Below are 22,692 nucleotides of genomic sequence, written 5' to 3'. Positions count from 1 at the left end.
TTTTGGTGTATAGACCTATTATTGGTGTTTCTGGATCAAAAGATACAGCACAGTTTATTAGCTTTTGGACATAATTCAAAATTGCTTTCCAGAATGGCTGAGCCTTGGGGCAGCTGGATAGCACGGGGGATAGAGATCCAGTTCTGAAGTTAGGAACACCTGAGTTCAAATGTGATCCCAGATACTTAATACTTACTAGTTATGTGACCCTGGGCAAGTCACAGTCAACCCCAATTGCCTCAGAAAAAACAACAACAAAAACCAAATGGCTGAGCCAGTTCACAGTTTCACCAATGTGTGCATTAATGCAATATCAGCCACTTTGAAAACTGCAATTTCAGTGACAGAATTTCAGGTTCCCCTTTGTTTTGAGATTTTCTTTCTCTAGTTATTCCTCTGAAGGCTTTAGGCTGGGCTAGAGTCTATAAATGACATGAGGATCCACTTGGGGAACATATTTAGTTATGTGATATTAATGAATCAGCAAAGGAAACTGAGGATTTTTCAGTCTATTGATACAGATCATTGCTAATTACCATTTTTTCATTGTGAGTGACTCATCCATGTCTTTTCATAAATTCATCAAAGTTCATACAACATGAAGGAAATGTTCCTCAATTTATTGACATTGCAAGGAACCCTCTGATTATTCATTTATCATTCTTTGTCCTTCACTACTTGAATAGCCCATATTGTCTTTTATATTCATGATGATCTCTTTTTATGCTGGTTCTTCAGAGTTGCTCACTGGCTTTATGTTACAATCTTATCACATTTACTATGGGCTTCTTTCTGCTACCTTTTTTAGTTTCATTTAAATTTTCATTAAATTTTATTTAAAATTTTTTAGGCACTATATGACTATATTTGATGTATGTCAATGAAACTTTAACATAAAATGTTGATATTTAAAACTTCTGTTTCCATGAAAACCTTGGGATCATTAATAATTTTACAGTTTCATAAAGATGATCCATCCTCCTAGTATTCCTCTTCAATTCCAGTCTCAACTCCTTTTGCATTGCCTTTCCTAGGTTTACGTAGTAATACTTTAATTCTAGAGATTTTCCATTTAAAGGCATGTGATGTGCAATAGATAGATATGCTCTATCCATCTGGTCTTCACTGTGTCAGGCCATAATCTTTTAAGTGGCTCGTTTCAGAATATTCTTCAACCTCACCCAGGAGCCTGATACTCCACACTGGATCTCATCCATCACCGTGGAGTACACCTTTGGTGGACATGATATATATATGCCTGATATATATAATCATATAATCACCGAACAGGATTACTTCTGTTGTTTTATCTCTTGAGGACTCTAATGGTTTTGGTATATCAGTGGGAGACAACTTAGAAAACAGCTTTCAAATGAAAGAAGCATTTTACCCTACAAAGACAGGTACTTTTTTTTACATTCCACAAACAATAACCATAATGAAATCTTGTATTCTCCTATTATGCCTTAGTTTCCCTGAATAAAAATTATTATAACCCCCATTCTTTGTCTCTTAGAAATGAAGAAATTAAGTTAGAAAAGGCACTCTGAAATAACAGAGAATCATAAGATTCTAGGTGCTTTATCTTGAATGCCTGCTGGTATAACTCCCTCCTCCTTTGAATGTTGCTCCTTGCTTCTGACCTTCTTGTCTCGAACTCCTGTTCTGTCAGGACTGGGTTGTGATACTTTCCTGGAATTGTAGCTTGTCCATCCACCCAGTAAAACATATAAAAGGCCTCTCTGCCTCAGTTGCTGAGGGTCGAATAATTTTTCAACACGAGATAGCCTAAACCCTCCACAATTAAAATATTAAAACTAATCTCTGTCTTGCCTCAGACACTTTATATCTTTCTTTCAATTGGAAAATCGTGAAAATGTGGTCTGTTGTTGAATATAATTAATAGTTTACTTGGTCACTACTGATGTTTTCATCAAAAATGTCCTCAGGAGAATTCTGGGAAGATGGCAGAGTAGGTTGATATGGTAAATTTCAAGATCTCCATATTTCCCTCACAAACAGAACAAATTTGTGCCTCAGAGCAAACATAGACTGGTGAAAAATCAAGAAGACTTGGGGGAGAACAGGGGGCCTCCTAGTACAACAACCCAAGAAGATCCTAAGAAAGACTCAGGGAGGGGATTAACTCATATGAAGTGCAAACAACTTTGGGCTAGGGGAAGAATCACCCAGTAGGGAGCTCTGGGGATAGCTGGACTCTCCACAGCAACTACAGAAACTTTCACCTCCTGGACAACAAGTGGCCTCAGGGTCTGAGTCTAGAAAGACTGAGGGAACCTAGGCTGATTGGGAACTGCAGCTATGCTGCTGAGAGAGCCCTGGATGAAAAGGAACTACCACCTGAATTTAGAAGCAGCAGCAGTGGTGTTGCTAGCTGCAGGCATTTGCTGGAGGGTAGAGCTCTTGATTTGGGATTCCTGGTGGGAGAGGAGAAAGCTGAGGTGAAACCAAAAGCACCATCTCTTCTCCCTCATCCCCAGGATTAGAGATGCTAATTTATTTTAAAAAAATGAACTGGCCAAGAAGAAAGAACCCTACTATAAAAACATACTAAAGGAACAGGAAAGGCCAGGGTTCATCTTCAGAGTACACTGAAGTAAAAAAGAAAACTTCTACCCCAAAGAGTAGTGAAGTGAAATGGCTCCTTGCCCAAAGAGAATTTGTAGAAAAACTCAAAAAATGAATTTAAAAATCAAATGAGAGACTTTGAGGAAAAAAGAAAAAAATCCAAGAAAAACAAGATAATTATAAAAAATGTAATCAACTAGAGAGGAAGATACAGAGTCCCAAAGATGAAAATAATTCTTTGAAAATTAGAATTGGACCCATGCATATAACCTGTAAATAAAAGGCTATTAAATAAATAAAAAAAGAAAGAAAGAAAATTAGAATTGGGCAAGGGGAAGCCAGTGAAATAACAGAAATAGAAATAGCAAAGCAGATTATAAAGAATGAAGAAATAAAACAGAATGTAAAACATCTTTTAAGAAAAACAACAGATCTGGAGAACAGATCAAGAGAAAATATAAGAATAATTGAATTGTCTGAAAGTTGTGATGGAAAAAAAAAGGCCTTGATACAAATAATGCAAGAAATAATCCAAGAAAATTGTCCTGGATTGTAGAAGGGGAAAGTAGAAATAGAAATAGAAAAAAATCCACTAATCATCACCTCAACAAGGTGGAAATGTGGAAAACACATTATTGCCAAATTTCAAAACTCCCAGATCAAAAAGAAAATTTTGCAAGAAACAAGAGAAAAAAAAATTCAAATACACTGGAGCTACAGTTAGAATTGTACAGGACTTAGCAGCAGCTGCAATAAAAAACTGCACATCCTGGAATTATATCTACTGACATATTAAAAGAACTAGGTCTGCAGCCAAAAATATCATATCCAGCAAAATTATCTAATATTGAATGAGAAAAAAATGGACATTTAATAAACTTGCAGGCTTTTAGGACTTTCTATCAACCAAACATGAACTTAATAAAAAATTTAACATTTAAGAGTCGATATCAAAGATCAATTTCAAGGAACTCAACATACACGATATTTTTGTTTTTTTATAAATAGAAAAATGAATATCCTATGTTTAAGATTGACATCTGCCCCAATAGTAGGGCAGCTCTAATGAAAGAACTGGGCAGAGTTAAGGCAAAAATAGTTAATTATACAAATAAGGTACAGAGTAAGAATACAGAGACATTAGAGGAAGGAAGAAGGCTTGCAATTCAGAAAACTTACTCACCTTGGGAATGGATTAAATAGGCAACAATACATATATACCATGAAGGATATACTATCCTCCAAAACCTTTAAAGAAATAAGTGGGGAGGGACGGGTAGACCCAGAAATAGAAGGTATGGAAAGAAGACAAGGGACTAAGGCTTGGGGCGCACCATATCCTACTGAATCATTGTGGTGGTGGGTTTTTTTTTTTTGGGGGGGGGGAATTAAAGTACAAAACAGGGAGGGTACTTGGAAAGGAGAAGGGAGAGGAAAAGGGATAGATGAGATGATGTGATATATTGGTTAAGTTAAGGAAATTGATGTCTGTGGTCTCTCTGGAAGAGGAGAGGCTGCAAGAAAAATGGGTAAAGATAAAGAAGAGAGGGCACAATAAGGGAAAAAAGGCCAAGAGGCCTTGTTTTGATGGAGGTGGAGGGAGGGATGGGGTATACCACTAAAGAATGCTCTTGTGGGTAAAAAGATGGGTTTGAAAGAAAAATGGAATCTTTGCACCAGGTGTTTGACCTTTGGAGATGTCATTCATCCTGTGAGGATCTAAGGGTATAGAAGGAAGAGTCAGAACTCCTCAGGGCACCTGGTTCCTAGAATAATGTGAGGGCCTGAACTCAGGAAAAGAAGGTAACTAGCAAAGGTCAGTGGTCATCTCTTTAATAGGGAATTTGGGGACCTGGGAGTCCTGCCTTGGAGCAATATCCTGTCAACTGCAGGAAATGGTATTTTTCTGAGTAAGAGAAACAGTAGAAAGAGAGAACAAACTTGCCGGAAGTTCTACCACAGAAATTTAGAGGAAGACCAGAGATGCATTAAGTTGCAAGTTTTGATTCTATGAGGAATACAAAGAATAGAGTCAAGATAAGTATAGAAGCCATAAACCTGAGAATGAGGGTCCAGAAAAACAGAAAGGAAGGTTAAATAAGAGAATTAGGGAGCAAAATCTCTGGAAAAAGGGGCACAGTTATTGAAATTTTTAAAACTAATGAATGAGACTAATTGAAGAAGAGGATTTTTTTTAAAAGAATTTTATTTGATTCACTGAAGAGAAAAAAGGGGGGAGAGGGGAACCAAATAAAAGCAGAAACTAAGAAGCAAGAATAAGGGAAGAGCTCTGTAGTCACCTTAAAATAAGTAACTGTAGAGACATAGTATTGTATTTATGGTGTTGAGGTGTGAGAATTGAGGGTTGAGAGATTCCCCCAACAGCAATGGGATTTGCAAACCCCAATGAATACAGAGATTTGTGGCAAGAATAGGTGTTTTTTTTTTTTTTAAGCTAAGAAAACATCTTTCTTAGCCAGCAAACTCCTGATTAGGAATTAGCAAAGATGGATTGACAGGCTTTCTGTTTTATCAGGTTTGCCCTGGCCCTGAGCTGGGACTAATCTTCAACTCAATAGAGGAGTTGACCATGCTCCAGGCTGAGATTTCCAATTGAATAAGATTAATTATCTGAGAGTTAACCTTAAGAATGAGTATTTCTCCCTTCCCCCAGGCTGGAAGGGTTTGAGAGTGAGGAACACCCTTCCCTTAAAGATTTCTTTCTGACCCTTCCCCCCAAAAGGGAGCAGTTTACATCAGTCCCCCCACTAATGTAAATTGAAGGGGACACAGTTTACATCAATAGCAGAAGAGGGGAAAAATAACTTAAGCAAAAACTACAGTATTAAAGAGAAGTGAAAGAAAATGAATGAATGAATCCACTAAAGTGAAAAAAGGAGACAAATTGAGGTTTTTTTTGGGGGGGACTCTCAATTTGATGCTTTAAAAGAAACTTTAAAAAAACACACAGGAAAAAAACTAAGGGGCTGGGAAAAAATTACCATATATCAAATGAACTTTAAAAATCAGGAATTGCAAATCATTCTCTCAAAGCAAAAGTAAATATTTTAAAAATATAAAGGGATAACTGTGTTCCCCTGATTTTTGAGAGGATGGACCTGGAGTAGAAAAACCCTGAATCTCAACTCTTCCCAGCCTCTGAGAGCATCTCCACTCTCCTACTGATTCTCACAGGAAACTCCTGCATCCAATTGATCTGAGAATCACTTTGGCCTGGGAAACAATTACCATCTTTATTGATTTAGAAATTAGCCCCTCAATTGCACCCTAGCCCCAAGCCATAGAAGGCTAAATAAAATCTAGACTCTGTACCCCAAACTTTGATATCTTCCTAATCACTAAGAGAAAGAATTTCTCAGTGAAAATAAACCCACTTTTGCCAAATCTCTCAGAGACTGGGAATACTGATGAGGTTTAGATTTAGAGAACCCAAATGAAATTAGGGTTTCTGGTGGTCAGGGAGTTAAATGAGGTCTAGTGGCAGGTTTGGGGTTCAGGGTAGGTTTTGGTGCAAGGGTAGGGAGTTTTGGGGACTCCCTTCTGGTGGCGCAGAGGCTCCCTATAAAGGAATTACAGACCCGAAAACCTAGATTGATAAAAGAGGTTTATTATGGGGATTGGAAGTAAGTAAAGTCTGGTTAAGGAAATAGGTGAGGGTAAAGAGAGAGTAGCACTGGAAAGACTATTCAAGTGGACAGAAAGATCTGGCAGTAAGGGGAACTGCCAAGGTCCATCTGCCAAGACCTAGTTGATGGAAGCTCATTATATTGCTTGTCTTGGTGGAGGTTGGGAAACCCAAGCAGATCATCAGAATGGGGGCTGGGAGAGCCCAAGCTGGCTCAGATCCGAAGGGGGCTGAGACAAGCCCGGATCTCTTATTGAAATTCAAAGGGGTGCTTTTGACCAGGATTTGTGAATCAAAGGTCTTCGAATCCTGAATTGATAATGCGGTAGCCAGGAGGTGTTGGGAATCAGAAAGGAATCACAAATCAATAGGCAATAGTTTCTTAAAAGGATCACAACCCGCTTTACTACAACACTGGCCTGGGGACCCCCATTACTGTTAGAGTATTTCACCCCTCAACATAACTAACCATAGACAAGAAACCAATATCATTATTAAATTTATGTGCTCCAAATGCCTTATCATCCAAATTCATAAAAGAAGTGTTAACTGAACTACAAGAAAATATAGATAGTAACAATACAGTGACAGGAGATTTCAGTGTCTTTTAGTTTTGGATAAATCTAAGGAAAGAGATAAAAGAGAAAATGCAGGACTGAACAGATTGCTATAGAAATTAGAATATGTTTCTTTTCTTTTTCTTTTTTTTTTTTTTTTTTTTTTTGGCTGAGGCAATTGGGATTAAGTGACTTATCCAGGGTCACAAGGTTAGAAAGTGGTAAGTGTCTGAGACCAGATTTGAACTCAGGTTCTCCTGACTTCAAGGGTGGTATTATATCTATTGTGCCACCTAGCTGCCCTGAATATATTTATTTCCTAGCACGCTATGGAACTTATGTAAAAATTTTCCATGTATGAGGGTACAGAGATATTACAAAAGTGTAAAAAGATGAAACACATCCTTTTATAGACTTAATGTAATAAAAAGTCATTGTTTCATGTACCACAAACAAAAGCTACAGATCTCAGACATAAACCCAGAGAGAGACTTAACAATGAAACCCTAAAAATTTGGTAGGTGAAAAAAATCATAGAAACAGTAATTATGTAAAAGCAAATGATAATGATGAAACAATATACCAAAATTTCTGATTTATACCTAAAGCAGTCCTCAGGAGAAAAATCATTCCTTCAAACATACATTAACAAAATAAAATAAAATTGAATTAATAAACTGCATGTGCATCTTTAAAAATTAGAAATCCAACAAATGAAAAATCCTTAAAAAATCACAGAGGCAGTATTAAGAAGACAAATAGGTAAACTGGAAAGTAAAAAGCAACAACATGGAAATGATAAAATTTACAGCTTGTTCTTTGAAAAACTAATATAACTTTTAAAACTTAATTTAATGTGTTTTAAAAGAAGGCAGAAAATAAAGTGACCAATAAGATGAAATCATAATAAATATAAGCAAATATTTATGAATGTTGTATAATATTCATAAATAAAATATTTCTAAGTTGAAAATTGTTACAAATGAATAATTTCGAGCTGTTAGACAGTTATGTGCTAACAAACTTAAGGTAAACTTAACAAACACAAAGTAAATAGAAGAATAATTTTTTAAATATTGCATACTTAAAATGACAGAAAACCACATAGAAATCTTAAGTAACCCAATCTCAGAAAAAAGAAACAGATCTAGCTGTAAAGGAACTGCCAAAGAAAAAAGACTACTGGTTTTGATGGGAGGAGTTATTATCTATATAACACAATTATTAAAAACAGAAACATAATTTTGTTTTTGTGATGTTATTTTGTGCTCACTATATTTAGTGTCTACCAATTCTTTTTTTTTTACAAAGAAATTGTCCATGACATTTAAAATTTAGCATTTCAACACAGTCCACAAGCTTCTTTCACTTCCAGTCACTTAAGATGCATACCATTTAAACTCCAAGAAGCTCACAGTCTAATGGGGAGGACAACATGCATACAATCCTAAGATATATTAGAGATAAACAACATAACGATTAATGGAGATTCTTTACTATATCCTAATTTAGATCCTTATTACATAATTGATTTTAATAGCCTATTAATTGATTTCTCTTTCCATCCATTTTCCATACACAGTTGCTAAATTGAAATTCCTAAAGTACAAGTCCAACTGTATCACTCATCTGCTCAAGAACTTTCAATGGTTCACCTACTCTTTTTAGTATCACAATCTAGTTTCAATCTATCTTTCCAGTCTCCATATCTCAGCAAACCACCCTCTTCACTACTCAACATTCTGTCTTTTCTTCTATGCCTTTTTATAGGTCTAGAAGACACTCCTGCCACCTTCTATAAAGAGGTCTTTCCTAATTTCCTCATAAGTTTCTCCCCTCAGCCACAGAATTACTTTGTATATATTTGTATACAGCCACTATTCCTAAAGTGCCAATCTAATCCTGTCACATATGCTCTTCCCCTCCACCCAACATATACTCATTGAACTTCAGGGACTTTCTCTTGCCTTCAGGACCAAATCCTTTGTTTGATCTTTCATGCCCTTCATATCTTAGCCCTACTCTTGCCTTTCCAATCTTCTTATACTTTACTCACCATCAAGTATTTTTTGATCCAGTGACCCTGGCTGTCTGACTCTTCTTTATTAAAAAATACTCCTCTCAACTCTGACCTTTTTCTCAGCTGTCCTTCATGGCTAGAATGCTCTTCCTTCTCAACGCTGTCAGCTGACTCCCCCAGCATCCTTTAAATCCCAACTAAAATGCCATGTTTCAGGTAGTCTCTGCCAAACCTTCTTAATTCTGGTTCCTGCCCTCCCTAAATTACTTCCTGTTTATCTTGTATATAACTTGTTTGTACATAGGTGCTTGTTGCCTCTTATTAGAGACAACTAATTCTTGAGCACAAGGACTTTTCCTTACCCCTTTTTATATCCCCAGCACTTACTACAATACCTGGCAGATACTAGATGCTTAATAAATGTACTTGGAATTCCAGAAATGCTTCAGTAGTATTTGGCATCAACAAGTGAATCATGAAAATAAATTTTCAGATTTTATTGAACAAATCTGTTCACTTTCTTAAAATCTTTGACAACCTGACCTTACAGAATATTTTGCATCTAGGTCCAAAATCAGGTAGCTAAAAAGCCCTTTAAGAGTTTTTAGATATTATGAAAGTATAACTACTAAGTATATTTGGATCACAGATATATTTACCATACCATATATATTAGATATTAAATGTCAAATTATATATCGTATCAAACTGTGCATACCCAATGTTTCTACTGGGCTTATATCCCAGAGAGATCTTAAAGGAGGGAAAAGGGACCACATGTGCAAAAATGTTTGTGAAAGCTCTTTTTGTAGAGGCAAGAAACTGGAAACTGAGTGAATGCCCATCAGTTGGAGAATAGTTTAATAAATTATGGTATATGGATTTTGTGGAATATTATTGTTCTATAAGAAACGATCAGCAGGATAATTTCAGAGAGGCCTGAAGAGACTTATATGAACTGATGCTAAGTGAAATGAGCAGAACCAGGAGATCATTGTACATGGCAACAACAAGATTATACGATGATCAATTCTGATGGACATGGTTTTTTTCAACAATGAAATGATAAAGGCCAGTTCCAATGATCTTGTGATAATGAGAGCCATCTACACCCAAAGAAAGGACTGTGAGAACTGAGGGTGGATCATATCCACAACATATCATTTTTATTCTTTTTGATGTGGTATGCTTGAATTTTATTTTTTTCCCTTTTTGATCTAATAATTGTATAAATATGTATGCCTATATTGGATTTAATATATTTTTTTTATCATGTTTAACATATATTGGATTACATACCATTTAGGGGAGGAGGTGAGGGAAAGGTGGGGGGAATTAGAACACAAGGTATTTCAGGGAGTCAGTGTTGAAAAATTATACTTGTATATGATTTGAAAATTATAAACTTCAATAAAAAATAAATTAAAAAACACAAAAACAGACTCTCCTCCTGCCTCTCCCTCAAAAAAATTTCAAGACAAATAAAGTTAAAAAAAGGATGCCTCAATCTTTAAAGATATATATATATATAATATATATATATATACACACACATATATATGTAAACATACTACTTGATTTAGCATTAAATAAATTTAATTTATGATTGTTTATAATTATAAAAATGCATCATTTAGAGTAATGTCATGCCTGGAGAACTGATAATGAAACACATTTCCCTCCTGTGGGGAAGGTTCTGGCAATTTAAAAATAAACAACAAATCAAAACTCTTTAAAAAGTAAGATTTAAAAAAAATTATCATACAGAATTTCCTGAAAAACTTTTTACTTAAAATTTTTTTAATTGTTTACTATATCCTTGCTAGGTACATTTCTCTAGACTAAATTTTCCATCATAATTCCTTTGCAATTATTATTCTTTTTAGTAAAACCTTAGTAATAAACTTATTCTTCAGTGAGTAGACAAGATAACTCAAGATAAACCTTAGTAAAAAGAAAGACAACGGTGTTTTTTCCTTCATCTTTAGATAAATGGATACTAGAAACTAGAGATTATTTTGGCAAGAGTTCAAGGGTTAATGCAGCAGATAAATAAAAGGAATTTTCTGTAAATTGAGATCTGCATTATTTCAGTTGTCTTATCTTTCCAAACCTAACTCATTTAACTTTTTAAAGTAAATACTTAAATTCTTTCTGACAGTGTGCTCAGCTTTTACTATCATTTATTATTGCAATTACACATGGTATCACTTAGAACAATCTGCCATTTGGAAATCTTAGTATAGCCTGAAGCTTAATGTTCAGTCTGGCTGGTATTGTAACATGTACAGCATATGACATTAATGTATCAAAATTAGATTGGATCATCCCTCCTGGTTAAATTTATTTCACATTTCTTTTGTATTCAGTTAACATAAACCTATTACAAAAACTGACAAATGGTTATGGCTGTATATGAAGAATATTTTAAAGTATTTTGATTAAAAAATGAAATTTCAGAAAACAGGACTATAAAAATTGTGTGATATCTTTCTCACTTTTTAAAAAAGTTGACAAAGAAATCGAAACCTATGTTTATACTATTAAAATAAAGTACATATTTCATACATTGATAGTCACTTCTTTCACTAAATAAATAATATTTAAAATTTTTAGTCCTAAAATACTATTTCTTTTTGAACTTTAAAAACTGTCATGCCTGAGGTCAAATCTGGCCTCAAACACTTAACACTTCTTAGCTGTGTAACCCCAATTGCCTTAGCAAAAACAAAACAAAACAAAACTGTCAGTGGTTTTCAAAAAGGACTGTTTAGACTACTTAGACTATTGAAGACTGTGTTGAATTCCTTAAACTGGAGAATGTCTTCATTTTTTTGCCTTTATAATACCATTATTTAGCTTTGTATATATTCAGTACTTAACTGAACTTAAGGAGATCAAATAAGAAAATATTTATCTACCTATATCACTCAGTAATCTCTCCTGTTCTCAGGTTCATTCAGTCCATATTAGCCAATCTACTTTCTGGGTTGTTGTTTACAGATCTCTTTCTTTCATTCCTCAATGAATTCAGCACCTAGCTCAGTCTCTCTCTTCCTGCTCTCATACAAGGGGAACTTCAGCATATACACTGATATTTCCAAATCTCACAATTTCTCAGCTTGCTCATTTTCCATTGTCAACCTCCACCTTATTCCTTGAGCTTGTTGTCTCCTTCAAGTATTCCATTTCCATGTTTATGAACTCTCATATCCTTTTAGATTTGATCATAATCTGTTGACGTTGCACCTCTTCCTCTTGCTTGCAACTACAAACCCTATTCATTATTCTTGCCAAGATCTCCAACCCCTCTACATTCCTCAGTTCTTTCCCAAGCCATCACCCTAATACTGGTGATCTTCTCTTGCTTCCCTTCCCAACTTGAACTCTTCCTGAACTAGTTCAATTCTACAATGTCATATTCTTTCAGGCCCCTTTCCCCTTTATCCTATGAAAGATCCTTCCAAACCCCATTTAACTGACTTTTACTATCTCTTGCTCATGCTACTGTTCATTCTCTGCTGAATGAAGCTGAAGAAATCATGAATCCATGTTTTATGTTATATGTTATTTGATCTCAACTAAGCCCTTACCATAGCAGGGAAATCTTTTTATACATCCCTAGTCAATTCACTGTGCCACTCAACATAGGAACTTTTCCAAACATTTTCATCCTTCCTCAAAATTTGAAGGATGCTACATCTCTCAACCATCTTAGTTGAGATCCTTGCCTCATAAGTGAAAAAATTGGGGGTATTTGCAGATCCTCCCTTCTTTCTCATTTCATATCAACTATATTATCTTCTGCCACTATCTTCTTCACTCCAGTTTCACATAAAAAAGTAGTCCTTCTCTTGACCAAGGCAAATCCCTCCCTCCCCCAGCACAAGTGATCGCATTCCATCCTGTGTTCTCCAACAAATTATCTCCTTTATCATTTTGCTTTTCTTTTTTTCAGTAATACTTAACATAAATTTTGGCATAATATTAGTGCTAGTCGGCTGATTGACTGAATTCTCACAGAACTCTTTCATTCCTCCTTAATTCCTTCTCATGCTTCCAATTGAGGCTATTACAAACCTCAAACTTTTCCATCTTCCTCCCCTTTCAGCTTTCTTTTGTGTATTATCCTCATTCATTAGATTATTCCCAGCATCGATTGTAACCATGACTTTCCATACCTTCATTAGACCTTATAATTGCACTCAATTTACTATTTCATTTATCTATTTATTGTATCTGTATCTATTTCATTTATCAGTCACAGTCTTCCAAAGAGCCTTCCAAAAAGCCCAAATGCTTCTGTGTCACCCTTTGTGATTTAACTTCCAGCTTCATCACCAGCCTGAAATTATTCTTTCTAAAGTTAACAAAATAACCAAGTTTTTTCACATAGTAACTGATGTAATAATTTTAATTTTTAGTCATTCATTCATGTTTGATTCTTCATGACCACATGAACCATATGTCCAAGGATTTTCTTGACAAGGATACTGGAGTGGTGTGCCATTTCCTTCTCCAGTGAATTTTAAGGCAAACATTAATTAATTGACTTGCTCAGGGTAGTAAATGCCTGAGACCTGAACTCAATTGTTCTTAACTCGAGGCCCAATACTTTATCCACTAAACCATATAGCTGTTCCTAGAAGTGGCCATACTTAAGCCCTGATGCTTAGTATGGAAGAAGTTGCAAGTAAGTGGATGAACTCTGCCCCAATGATCTCATCTGAGGAGGGCTAGTATTGAATAAGTTCATGACCTCTCTGTAAGGATGTACAGTTCAAAGCATTGACTCACCATTTGCCGTAACAATGAATGAATGATATGCTCAAGAAAAATGTAGAATAATCTTGGTGAAGAATGCATGGAACATATACTATTACATAGCATATGTATATAGTATAGCAGGAATTGTACTATTTACAACTCTTATGATAAGTATATTGTTATTACTAGTAATTACTACTTACAACTCTGTTATTGTTACTGCTAGTTACTACTTAAAGTTAATGTCTAACTGAAATGGTTTATAACTATGTTATATACGTTAACCCTGGAATGTACACAGTGCCACCTGGAGACTTCTGATGTTAATCTTAATCTGATATTGATGCAACATTAGCTTAAAATGTCTATAAACTCTGGCTCCCAGATCAATAAACAGACTGCTTAGACAAATCCCACCTGGCTCATGTATTTTCATTTTCACATTCATCCTATTCACTGGAGCTGGCCTCCAACACTCATCCCTCTCATTAAAGGAACTCTATGGCTTGGTCTCCTTTAGTCAGTGGGGAAACAGTCCATGGTGTGGACATGGAATAGAGTGGAAGAGAGAAGCAAGAAAGAGGGGGAACATGGCCAAACCAACAAGACCAGGAAGTCTGTAAATGCTTATTGAGAGGCAAAAAACAGGCTTCCCACCTGAATCCTTGAGACCTTCTTGGCTGTTCCTGGAGCCATATATAAGAAGAGATGGAGTAGTTGAATAGGAGGTAGTTCATCTTTTATAAATTAAAGAGTCTTCTTAAGTAGAAGTGACTGATCTCCTTGAAGAAGTGGGCTGCTTCACTGCCTATGGTATAACAATTAGTGAATAGTAAATATCTACATGGAATCTCTAGGGTCTAACAATTATTAGTAAAAATTTAGGAGAATATTATAAAATGCTAAAGTAAGATAATTTGTTCAGTCTAAAATGATAAATCTTATTCAAGGAGAATATTCAAAAAGGAAATGAAACCCAATTTTTTTTCAATATCTTTTCAAATATTTTTCTTTTTTTAAATATGATTAAGAATGTACTTTGTAAAAAAAAAATGAAACTTAACTATAAGAAAATGTTTTGATTATCTATATATTTCTTTTATGCTTGCTTTCCCTTTTTCTTTATTATATTTTTCAGTGTTTAAAATATTTCATTGATATTCACATTGAACATTTTAAACAATGATATTTTAAACTTAATTAATCTCTTTAATTCTTAAGACAATTTGATATCATAGCATAATTTAGAATAATTGGAAGTTATAGCAATGAGACTGCATATATTTATGTATTTTATGCAATATGTTGCTAATATTATTTTTCTTGTTTTCCTAGTTGCGACACTTAGGAAATGATGAAGTACACATTGTTTGGTCAGAGCATACTAGAGATTATAGAAGAGGAATTATCCCTACAGAATTTGGTGATGTCCTTATTGTAATATATCCAATGAAAAACCACATGTTCAGTATCCAGATCATGAAAAAGCCTGAGGTGTGTGAATTTTCTTTAATTTTTTATTAATATATTTGCTGTTATTCACAATTTTGCTTTTAAAAAAACAGTTTATGTTCATTCTATCTAAGTTATTATGTTCTTAGCTCAATCAGAGTCAGAAGATGAATGTGCATTTCTCCATTCCTGTATTTATTGTTCAGGGGTTAGATAAAAGAAATTGCAGGGAAAAAAAAAAACTTAGAAAGAAATGGCTAAAAATTAGTGGTGGTAGCAAAATGAATACTCTCTACGTTAGTGTTCTCTTAGCTCTTCACACTTAAGAAGATGATATGAAAATCTCTGAATTCACATTTTAAAAATCCTTTCTTTTTGTTTTAGTGACACTAACCTGAGTATGGAAAATAACATTTTTGACCCAATTTCCAATTTATTCTGTCCTTCACTGTCCTATCCCTTCCAAATTCATTTCCTCCTTTCCCATCGAAAGGTTTTAAACTTTTTAATCTCCTTTAAAGCTTAAAAGAAACAGTGAAAGTAAAAAAGAATTAGGCTTGTCAAAAGACCTGAATTCAAGTTTTGTATCTTCAAGTATTTTAAATCATATTACTTAACTCTGAATCTTTTTCCTTATTTGTAAAATGGGATGACAATATTTGTCCTCTTATTTCATATAATCACTCATAAAGTGATCACAGAATCACTGTGATGAGTCATCATATGAAATAAGTAGGAATGCCCTGAGGGATCTCCTAATCATAACCTCTCGTTGTATAAATAATGAAACTAAGGAAATAAGTGTCTTTCAAAGATAATAAAAATTCTGGCAGAGCTCCTTTCACTTATATGTCTTTTAACCATCTTAAAAGTTTGTATTTTTTGGAGTGCCTATGTCCCCAGGTAAGTAACATACAAGTATAAAAAAATTGAATACCTCAACTGCATTTTATTTATATCATCATTATATCTCTAATTATCAGGATAAGAGTTACTGTCATAAAGATTGTATTCCTTCAGTTATTATCAAGAATACATATAAATTCTCATATGTAAACAACTTTCTCAAATAATCTTTAAAAGCAAACTTTCTTCTAGAAAACTGAAAGATAGCTCATAGCTTCACGATTTTTAAATTTCTCCCTATTCTTGTGGTTGCCAATAGTATTTGGTTTTCTTCTAATAAAATGTATACTTAAAACATTTGTACAGTCTTCTACATTTTGAAATATATGATGACAGAGGAGGCTAATAAGAAACAACTTTCTATCATCAGTGATAATATATTCTACCCTATGTTTGTTAATTAATTTCATCTTTGCTTCCAATCTTAAATTTTTATCTATTACAAAATTGTTAAAAACAGAAGAGGTTATGAAAATTACTCCACCAATTATATAAGAGCACATATATTATATAATAGTATGATAGGCAACTAGTTGGCACTGTAGATTAGAACACAGATCCTGAAGTCAGGATAATCTGAGTTTAAATCTGGCCTCAGACATTTATTAGCTAAATGACCCTAGAAAAGACATTTTTACCCTAATGAGAGCACCTATATCCCAAGGGGTTTTTTTGGTGAAGATTCATATATATATATAAAATCTTTGTAAAGTTCTGTGCAAACCTAATAATATCACATAAATGCTGATAATTACTATTATTATTACAAAATTTTCATGTGAGTATTCTATGTAGTGTTTAAAAATTTACAAAGTTTTTGGCCGTAGTAATCTTGTAAAGTCAAGTAACTGTAAGGATTATCTTCATGTACATATGAGGAAACTGAGGCCCAGAAAAAAGTTATCTCCTTTTTTGTTAGTATTTTAAGTGAATGGATTAAATTCTAAAATAACTTTCTAATTTGTGATTTAGGTTCCATTCTTTGGTCCACTCTTTGATGGTGCTATTGTAAATGGGAAAATCCTTCCCATTATGGTTCGAGCAACAGCTATAAATGCAAGCCGTGCATTGAAATCGTTGATCCCATTGTATCAAAATTTGTATCCTTTTTGGTGGTATGTTTACTTTCCTTTAGACTATATTCCAAAGTGGATATTTTGCTAAAAATATTTAATCTAGTCAATACTGAATTTTTGTTCTTAATATGAGTAGTGGCAAGGAAGAATTAGTTATTGCATTGTTCATATCCTTGAATGTTCTGGTCAATCATAAGTATGTATATAAATGTGTATTTGCTATTTTGTAGTCATTATTGTCATACTATTAAAAATAATCTTGATGTTCTTAATGTACTACACATAAAAAATTCAGTGCAAACTTGACATTTTTAAAAACGAAAATTGAATTTTACAAAATAATAGTTTATTGGGACATGTTCTTGTTGTTTTTGTGGTGCTCATTCATTCCATGAATGGCCATGGAATGTCCAACTCTTTGTGACCCCATTTGAGATTTTCTTGAAAAGATACTGGAATGGTTTGACATTTCCTTCTCTAGCTCATTTTACCAAGTCAAACAGGATTAAGTGGCTTGTCCAGAGTCACATAGCTAATAAATATCTGAGGCCAGATTTGAACTAGAATCTTCCTGACTGTCCAGTGTTCAATTTAGAGGCCCAAGGACATCCACTTGTTTTCATGGATTCATAGCTTATTATGATATTATGTTTTTTAATAACCAGTTAAGAGATTATAAATTATTCCCCTTCAAGCACTCTATGTTCTAGCAAATTGACCTGCTTTCTGTTCTCTCTGCAATATTCCTTCCTCCATGCCTTTGTAAACCAGTAATGTTTACCATCATCATCTCTTAGAATCCCTTGCTCCCTTTCAGGTTCTGCTCAAGTGCTACACCTAACAGTCCCTGGCCCATTCCCAGTTACTTTTAAAATTTACTTTGTATATATCTTCTATGTACTTATATTTCTGCCATAAATTACTTAAGGACAAGAGACTATTTTTGTTTGTCTTTATATCCTAACACCTTTCTTTAACCAGTAATTTCTTTGTTAAATGGCTTCTTAAATATAAATTAATTGAAGTAATTTCATGAGAAAGAGAGCACTAATAATAGGAGAAATTTGGAAAGATTTTGCTTAGGAAATAGCACTTGAACTGAATTTCTAAAGAACATAGAGATTAGCAGGGAAGTACCTTCATTCCAATAGTCTAAGGTCAAATTCATAATTATTTCGTTAATTTATATGGAGAATATATTTTATTAAGAATGGTCATGTTTAGATACTCAAAGCAGTTCTCTCCCTTGGAAAATATTACAATCAACATCATTTTGAAAATTCTTCTAACTTTTAATTTGAATGAAAGCAGAATACAATAGGAAAGTGATTTCATTATCCTGTATAAAGAAAGCTATCATACATCTCATATACAAACCTCAAATTTAGCAAGAGAAAACAATTTTTTGACCCTCAATAGCACCATAAACTTTCAGCTGAAGAACTAGTAAATAACAATTTGATATTTTATTTATAGGAGTGAAGAACTACACTCAAATTGAGTTAAGAATAATGCAGACATTAAAATTTCATATATGGTTTGCCTCTTAAACATAATAAATAATAAAGTTGTATATGGATTACATATGTACTTTTAAGTTAAAGGACACATTGCTGCTTTTCTGTTTGCCTATCAGTCTAGAAAAAAATGTGGCAATATGGTGGCAACGTTAGCTTAACAATCTTTATAATTAAAAAGTGAAAATTAGATATGTAAGAATACGTTTTTAGGATGGTTGAATTCATCTTAATGGACTGAAGAGATAATATTTTTTTAAAGTTTATACTATTTTAAAGAAATAGTTATGCCAATTTTGCCATCATTTTGCCTATCATGCTCAAGTGAACATACTTCTAATTATATGCTGATTCTGAATTATTCTTTCCAACTGTTCCAAGATTCTGTTGCTACTCTCTTTAAATTTGGGGCTTTTTAAAAACTCAACACAAAATATATATAGTCAATCAAAACAAATTCACCTCAACACATATGCTTTTCAGTTTACACTCCTGAGTTAATCACCTTTCTATATTGAGGTCTTTATTAGCATGTTTCATCATGAGATTCCTGGAACTGTGACATGGTATTGATAATCATTTCTAAGTCTTCCAAACTTGTTTGTCTTCACAGTATTATTGTTATTTTGTAAATTGTTTCCTAGTTCTACTTTCTTCACTTTGCATCAGTTTATACAAGTCTTCACAGTTTATACAAGTTTTCCTGAAACCATCCCTTTATCATTTCTTACAATACTATATCATTTTGTCACATATGTGTTACGTAATTTGTTCAGCCATTCATTCCCAAATGGTGGGTACCCCTTCATTTAACAATTCTTCGCCACCATGAAACAGTTACTATAAATATTTTTGATGGTACTGCTCCTTTTTCTTTGTCCTCTTTAGTTAATAAACTTTATAGTGGTTTTGCTAGGTCAAAGAACCTATACATAATTCAGTTATTTTGGTTCCTCAAGAACAATTATAATCTTATATTAATAGGACAAAAGCTATTTCAGCTAAATACATCGAAAAAATCTTCTTAATTTTAAACTTAATATTTATTTAAGTGAGAGACTGGAAATACTTTAAAAATGAATATCAATAAAGATTATGATTATGAGATGAGGAGTGATACCCTAAATTTAAGAAGCACAGTGAGAATAGGAACCAAGATGTAGCAGGTACTATGGCCATGTCACTACCATAGAAATAGTGAAACATCAAATTGAGACTTTGCAATAATCTGCTGATTATACAATAAGTAACCTTAGCATTTCTAGTATAATTTGAAGGGAGGAACATAGTCAGAACATAAGAAAAATCTAATGAGCACAGAGAAGTATGACAGCCATTTGAAAATCTGATTTCGAAAGATGAAAAAGATGGGTTCTAGGGAATTAAATTAATTAATAATATTAATTAATAAACACATCAATGACGAAGTGACCTGAATGCAGGAGATGGTCCCAAGTTGAAGACTGTAAAAGATTTAGAATGAATTGGTAACCTGAGTCCCATCTTGAGAGGTGCAAATAAAGTTGTTGGGTTCAGAATCTAAAATATCTTAAATGTTCATAAAGAAAAGTATTCTCAAAAAGAAGGTAAATTTGTGAGAAGAGTTTTTAAAAAATCATACCTGGTGAATTCAAGAATGCAGAGAAGCCTTTATTGAATTTACTGAGAGACTGACAATAAAGCTCAAAATAACAACTGATGATTTAAAAGGCAAACTCGAAATGCACCAAAGAGGTACACCTCGGTATATAGTAGATGCTGGACCAGATTGTGCTTGACCCAAGAATGAGATTTGGAAATCTCATACTTCAAATATGACCAATCATTGTTCCTCTCACTAATCCTATCTTCCCTGAAAAACAGCATGCCTGAATCTGACTAAAAAAGCCTGCTTCTTATTCTTTCATTTCTTTTCATTTCAGTTATGCCAAATATCTCTATAACTCTATCCAAGATCCCAGCTGGCAGCAAAATTTAAGGAAACATGACCACAATACAGAAATGTCTTTAGAAGCATGTTGTATGAAGTATACATCTAATAATCTTTTTTGTGTGTGTGTGTGGCAACTATTAGTAGCAACCATTTGTAAAGCATTCTAGATAATATGAAATGTTTTATATGTGCCTTAGAAAATTGAGGAATGGCCTTGTCATGCCAATTGCCATTCTGTATTTTTTTTAAATCAAGAAAAGGTAAATTTAAACTAATTTGGGTTGCCTTGCCTTCTCACAGTTAATCAGAAATATCACTCTTAGATTATCTTTCAGTTTTCAGTAGTTTTTTTTTTTTTTACAAAAAAGATAGAACTTTCCAAACATTTTTCATAACATTTTATTTAAAAGAATGGAATTTCAAATATCAAAAGGTACAATGTAGTAGAAAATAATGATTGAAAATCTTAACTTCTTAGGACAGAAGTGTATCAGATTATATTAGAAATCAGTAAGTTAATTAGAGGATAATAATCTTACATAACTGTGTTTTGTAAACATTCCTTTTCCAAGATAAAGAATTTCTTATGGCAAAAGACAGTGCTGCATAAAGGAAAAATGTACTGAAGTTTGAGTTGGTAATTTGTAGGTTCAAATCCAACCTCAGACACTTACTAGTTTTGTATCTACAGGTTCAGTTTCTTCAAGTATAGGGATAAAGGAGATAATGAAGATAATTATCTCTCAGAGATATTGGGAATATCAGTTGAGTTTGTGGATAACACACTTTGAAGTTTATAAAGTACTGGTTTTACTGGTACTTGATACTAAGAAATGAGGCTACCTATACTGGGTTCTTTTTTTCCAGGCCACCTTCAACCCTCAATAAATACTAATTATGCGATTTCATAATATCTCCATGATCTACAACCTCATTGTAGAATAAGGTACTTTTTTCTCTTAGAAGGTCATGAACTTAGCTGTTTACTTCCCATGTCAACCTTTTTTGTGTTTTCTTTCTAGGAAATCTAATGAATTATACTTTTACTTTAAGTGGGCAAATAGGATAATAAAGAAAGTGTTTATATGAAATCCAGTTGATCCTGTAACATGGAACAGAAACAAGACCAAATCAGAACAATGTATTCTTGAAGATCTTTGTTGCTTTTTTTTTTAAGTCATACCAACCACCCCTTTAACTTGTCAACAACAGAGAATTTCTGGCTTTTCATATGGGGACTTATTTCCCATGAAAGTAACCATGAATTTCAGTAATGTTGCACTAGACTATAATCCTCCTATTTTTACTGCTACATACTTTTCCCTGCACTAGAGAGAAAACTGTTGGAAGTCTAACCAAATCTACAAAAAAGAAAGTTAATTATTTTGGTGTTCATAGTATGGTCCAACCAGAAAAGATCTCTAGAACAACAGATTTAACTATAGATAATCTAAATTCATGGTTAAGGGAGCAACAATTTTCCATCTCTTTTTGCATGTGTCCATGTTACTATCCTGCCTGATGACAAATATAGGTGAATATATCATCTTACTGTTAAGCAGTTGTTCTACATAAGGGATTTCCTATTCCTTTCCCCTTGAAATTTCTTTTTAATTACCTTTTGTTTTATATCACATTATATAATTAAATGATAAACATGCAGCTATGAATATTTTGATATATATGGAACTTTTCTTGTCAACTTAGTATCACAGAGGATAAAACACTGGACCTGGAGTCAGGAAGATTTGAGTTTAAATCCAACTTTAGATACTTTCTCTGACCCTAAGTTACTTAAACCTCTCTTAGGTCAGTTTTCTCATCTACAAAATGGGGATAATAAAATCTACCTCCCAACGTTAAAATGAGATAATATTTGTGAAATAATTAACAAACCTATCATCATCATCATTTATTTATTTAATGTCTTCTGTTTTGTGCCTGGCAATGATATGATCTAATCTTCTCCCTTAAGCCAAGTTCAAGTTCCTTGATTCTATTCTGTTTTTTCTTCTTCCCCCCAAAATACATAAATCATCCCTTTGCACCCCAATCCCTACTCATCTTTTATTTTGAATAGCAAACTTATTTGGGCTAAAAAAAGGAGAGGAGTTTGTTATTCAAAATAATAAACTGGACTCCTCAGAAGGTTTTTCAATCAAAGAAAATTGGGAGGAACTTTAGGTTTCAGGTAGGAACAGGAAGGAAGCTTAATGAGTTTTGTTTTGA

The 22,692-nt window shown here is 33.6% G+C and overlaps 1 protein-coding gene across 15 annotated transcripts in view; it reads left to right on the top strand.

Annotated features, from left to right (window-relative positions):
• RALGAPA1 (Ral GTPase activating protein catalytic subunit alpha 1) overlaps positions 1–22,692 on the top strand; it is a 289,451-nt gene that overhangs the window by 226,883 nt on the left and 39,876 nt on the right. For 14 of the 15 annotated variants that reach the window (XM_031952869.1, XM_031952861.1, XM_031952860.1 and 11 more), the window contains 2 exons: positions 14,915–15,073; positions 16,910–17,037. In XM_031952869.1, coding sequence (XP_031808729.1) covers positions 14,915–15,073; positions 16,910–17,037 — 287 coding nt within the window. Of the gene's footprint in view, positions 1–14,914; positions 15,074–16,909; positions 17,053–22,692 lie in introns of all 15 variants that reach the window. The other variant, XM_031952863.1, reaches the window with a different exon arrangement.

This window comes from Sarcophilus harrisii, chromosome 2 (genome assembly GCF_902635505.1).
Source record: "Sarcophilus harrisii chromosome 2, mSarHar1.11, whole genome shotgun sequence".
Classification (NCBI taxonomy): domain Eukaryota; kingdom Metazoa; phylum Chordata; class Mammalia; order Dasyuromorphia; family Dasyuridae; genus Sarcophilus; species Sarcophilus harrisii.
This window is presented reverse-complemented; position numbering and strand designations above follow the sequence as displayed.